The 5467-nt window shown below is 38.9% G+C and overlaps 1 protein-coding gene across 1 annotated transcript; it reads left to right on the top strand.

The window, feature by feature from the left end:
- Window positions 1-1973: 1973 nt before the first annotated feature.
- Window positions 1974-2816, top strand: LOC138306136 (soluble scavenger receptor cysteine-rich domain-containing protein SSC5D-like). The gene has a single exon (XM_069246556.1). The coding sequence runs from the start codon at window positions 1974-1976 to the stop codon at window positions 2814-2816; it is 843 nt and encodes a 280-aa protein (XP_069102657.1).
- The last annotated feature ends 2651 nt before the right edge of the window (window positions 2817-5467 follow it).

Raw genomic sequence — 5467 nt, 5'->3', positions numbered from 1 at the left:
AATCGCAAATATAGCCGCCAGCAATTGAACAATTTGACAGGCAGAACGGTCTCCCATGTATGCAGTATGTAGCGTGTAGGTAGTACGAGGCGTGTGTTTTTGGAGACTGCGGCATGTTCGTGTTGTCTTCTTGTATAGTGGAACTCTTACCCTTTTATAGTGCTATACCACTGAAGTATGCCGCCGAAGACACCAAGCAACAAACGCCACCCTGTCACATTATACTGACAACGGGAATCAGTAGTCCTACTTCCCGTATGCTGAGCGCTTAGCAGAACTACCACTTTTATAGACTTTGATGTATCTCGGCCAGGGGACAGACGCCAGAGCCTTCCTCGCAGGGGCGATCGTTCAACAGAAGGCCAAAAGTGAGGAGGTGTCAAGGGAGACGTTAGGAAGAATAAAGTCAGTTAGGAAGAAGAGAAAAGATAAGATTCTAAAATCAGTCGCCTTTTACGATCATGCAATATGGACAGCAGGTACAATTCTAACGTCCTACCTGCAGGGCAACAGGCTAAATGGTATTTGCTAAATTTTTCATTTTTTTTTGAAAATATGTAGACATTAAAATTATTACAAAAGATAACAAAATCAAATTGCCACGGTTCATAGTTCTGAGAGTGCTTTTTAAGACTTTTACTCTTTACTCTCAAAGCTTCGCTATTCCCATGATTTACCCTCCAGAAAATTCAATTTTGGACCCATTTAACCAAGGCTTAAATGCTTATTATCTCACATGCATACAATCAATAGCTATAACTGCCCAATCAGCAGAATCACTTTCATGGTCAGCGGTTTTGCAGGACTGATTTTTTAAATATTTATTATAGACAATACATGGCTTCAGATTTCTTCATCATTTAGCTTGATTTATACCTGTCAGTGTGTGTCTTTGTACATATGATCATGATATCACTTGTAAGCCTATGTACTTCGGATTCATCATCGAATACCTTATATCTTTTAATTAAATAATCCCCGTGTGAATTGAAGCCTAACATTCCTTTTCTGTTAGTTGAGAAGCGATTCGAAAATATACTGTCTATTAATAAACTTCCGTTTTTAGCTTGATTTATGCATCGAAACACAATTAAAAGTTCCATTTTTGATTTATGTAAGAATTCTGCTTTTACTGTAGCATATGGACAAATTTGAGTTATGTCCCTTTTATGGTCGTCGTACGTGTTATGCCCCTGGTGGATAGAAGCGAAATATCTAATGTCATGTAGATATTCCTAAATAAACTAACCATGCAACCAACTAAAAGAGGCTCTGAAATAATCCTAATAGGGACATATGTTTTTCAGGTGTTTTGGACCAACCAATCAAAACACCGCTTTCCGAATGAAGTGTTAGAGAGAACTTTGCATGTGCAAATGTAATTTTTATGGAAGGAGATGATGTTTACAGTGAGTTCAGCAGTCGGTCTGTTCAATTGTTGTTTTAAAAATGACTTACTGTTGGTGACGTTTCCAATAATTCAAAGCGCCTGGTGTGAGCGGAGGGTTCAAAGATAAAATAAACTGAATTTCCTTTTTTAAATATTAACATTTTGGAGACAATTATTTGTGATCTGGTATTGATTTTGTCAAGAACTGCATCTTAAAACACTGCTAGTGTTTACACTAGCATGGTGTAGTAGTGTCGTAATCAATAATCTAACGCTACCCCCTAAAACTCCCAGGTCTGTAAGGACAAACTCTGTAGAATGTCAGAGAGAAATATTGAAGCACATTGTTGATATTCCGCACCTGGGTTTTCCTGGTCGTCTTGTGCATACAATACTTCTTAATATTTCGAATATTTTGAATATGTTGAATAAAATTAAAAACGGATCTCGTGAGCTCGAAGTAGAATTTGGTTCCTGATCCTTTGTTTGGTTCATTAATTAGCTAGGCTGCACTACATTCACGTTTCGTCTCTTTGTAATAGTTAAGACTCCTATCCTTTTTCTAGTGCTATCTCATTGAAGCATGCCACCATATACACCGGACAGCACACTCCATCCGGACAGCACATCCCATCAGGACAGCACACTCCATCAGGACAGCACACCGCTTCAGGACAGCACATCCCATCCGCACAGCAAACCCCATCGGGACATCATACCCCATCAGGACAGCACACCCCATCCGCACAGCAAACCCAGTCAGGACAGCACACCCCATCAGGACAGCACATCCCATCATGACAGCACACATCATCCGTACAGCACACCCCATCATGACAGAACACACCATCCGGACAGCACACTCCATCCGGACAGTACACCCCATCAGGACAGCACAATTCATCCGGGCAGTACAACCCATCATGACAGCACACACCATCCGAGCAGCACACCCCATCAGGACAGCACACCCCATCCGGACAGCACATCCCATCCGGACAGCACACCCCATCAGGACAGCACACCCCATTCAGACAGCACACACCATCCGGGCAGCACACCCCATCCGGACAGCACATCCCATCCGGACAGCACACCCCATCCGGACAGTACACCCCATCAGGAGAGCACATCCCATCCGGACAGCACAATCCATCCGGACAGCACACCCCATCCGGACAGCACACCCCATTCAGACAGCACACCCCATCCGGACAGCACATCCCATCCGGACAGCACACTCCATCCGGACAGTACACCCTACAGGACAGCACAACCCATCCGGACAGTACACCCCACCCGGACAGCACACTCCATCCGGACAGTACACCCCATCAGGACAGCACACCCCATCCGGACAGTACACCCACCCGGACAGCACACCCCATCAACACTTACACTAAATATTAGAAAGGATTGTACGTAGCATTCAGTTAATCAAAATTAACTATAGTCGTTAATTCGAGATAGCGGGTTTGGTTTATAAAAAATAATATGATGATTTTAACACCAACATTAAGGGAAGCAGCGGTCAAGCGGGATAGTACTAATTCGAGGAACATGTTTAACATTGTAGAAATTGTATGCCTTACTGACTTATATCACCTGCTTTTACAAATAATGAAACTAGATTTTACATCTTCAGAGAAGTACAAAATGATTACTCGGTATGATTTTAATTTTCTGTGTTCTATTTGGCGTTGTGTCATTAACAATCGTGGTCATTTGGGATCCTTAAGGTTTTCGGTGATGAATATAGAAAAGATGTAGATATGAGGTCTTCTAAAAGAAATGTGAATTGTGGAGGTATTTTTATTGTTTTGTATACGTTGTTTAAATGACTACACAAGCGTTTGCTAACGGAATTTGTGGGAGTTGATCATGTAGCAATGAATGTTTGAAATTCTCGTAAACATACGTGTTGTAAGATGGTTGCTATGTATATCTCGATGCTATCGATGTGGAGAACGTCAACGGTAACCTATAACTGTTCTCTAAGGACGATGCAAATACACTGACACTGATGACACAATCTTCGGGGCTCTAATTCATTACATTGACACAAAGGAACTGGCGCTTGCCACATGTAAAAGACTCGTAGAATTTTTCAAAATTCCTTTTCAATCGTTTTTATTTGTTTTACAAAACACAAATGAAAGATACCAAACACATTTTAGTTATTTCACATGGATATTTCACACCCACATTATGAATGTTTTCACCACAGTATATGATGGATATTTCACTCCCGCATTATAAATGTTTTACCACAGTATATGCTGGATATTTCACACCCACATTATGAATGTTTTCTCCACAGTACATGATGGATATTTCACACCCACGTTATGAATGTTTTCACCACAGTATATGATGGATATTTCACTCCCACGTTATGAATGTTTTTACCACAGTATATGATGGATATTTCACTCCCACATTATGAATGTTTTTACCACAGTATATGATGGATATTTCACTCCCACATTATGAATGTTTTTACCACAGTACATGATGGATATTTCACACCCACATAATTAATGTTTTACCACAGTATATGATGGATATTTCACACCCACATTATGAATGTTTTTACCACAGTACATGATGGATATTTCACACCCACGTTATGAATGTTTTTACCACAGTATATGATGGATATTTCACACCCACGTTATGAATGTTTTTACCACAGTATATGATGGATATTTCACACACACGTTATGAATGTTTTTACCACAGTACATGATGGATATTTCACACCCACGTTATGAATGTTTTTACCACAGTACATGATGGATATTTCACACCCACATTATGAATGTTTTTACCACAGTACATCATGGATATTTCACACACACGTTATGAATGTTTTACCACAGTACATGATGGATGTTTCTCACCCACATTAGAATGTTTTTACCACAGAACATGATGGATATTTCACACCCACATAATTAATGTTTTTCCCAAAGTATATGATGGATATTTCACACACACGTTATGAATGTTTTTACCACAGTACATGATGGATATTTCACACACACGTTATGAATGTTTTTACCACAGTATATGATGGATATTTCACACCCGCGTTATGAATGTTTTTACCACAGTATATGATGGATATTTCACACCCACACTATGAATGTTTTTACCACAGTATATGATGGATATTTCACACCCACACTATGAATGTTTTTACCACAGTACATGATGGATATTTCACACCCACATTATGAATGTTTTTACCACAGTACATGATGGATATTTCACACCCACGTTATGAATGTTTTTACCACAGTATATGATGGATATTTCACACACACGTTATGAATGTTTGTTTTTACCACAGTATATGATGGATATTTCACACACACGTTATGAATGTTTTTACCACAGTACATGATGGATATTTCACACACACGTTATGAATGTTTTTACCACAGTATATGATGGATATTTCACACCCACGTTATGAATGTTTTTACCACAGTATATGATGGATATTTCACACCCGCGTTATGAATGTTTTTACCACAGTATATGATGGATATTTCACACCCACACTATGAATGTTTTTACCACAGTATATGATGGATATTTCACACCCACGTTATGAATGTTTTTACCACAGTATATGATGGATATTTCACACTCACATTATGAATGTTTTTACCACAGTACATGATGGATATTTCACACACACATAATTAATGTTTTTACCACAGTATATGATGGATATTTCACACACACGTTATGAATGTTTTTACCACAGTATATGATGGATATTTCACACCCACGTTATGAATGTTTTTACCACAGTATATGATGGATATTTCACACTCACGTTATGAATGTTTTTACCACAGTACATGATGGATATTTCACACACACGTTATGAATGTTTTTACCACAGTACATGTATATGATGGATATTTCACACCCACACTATGAATGTTTTACCACAATATATGATGGATATTTCACACCCCGCGTTATGAATGTTTTTACCACAGTATATGATGGATATTTCACACCCACACTATGAATGTTTTTACCACAATACATGATGGA

This window comes from Argopecten irradians, chromosome 1, assembly GCF_041381155.1.
Source record: "Argopecten irradians isolate NY chromosome 1, Ai_NY, whole genome shotgun sequence".
Taxonomy (NCBI): domain Eukaryota; kingdom Metazoa; phylum Mollusca; class Bivalvia; order Pectinida; family Pectinidae; genus Argopecten; species Argopecten irradians.
Note: the sequence above shows the minus strand (reverse complement) of the source record. Positions and strands in the feature narration are given on the sequence as shown.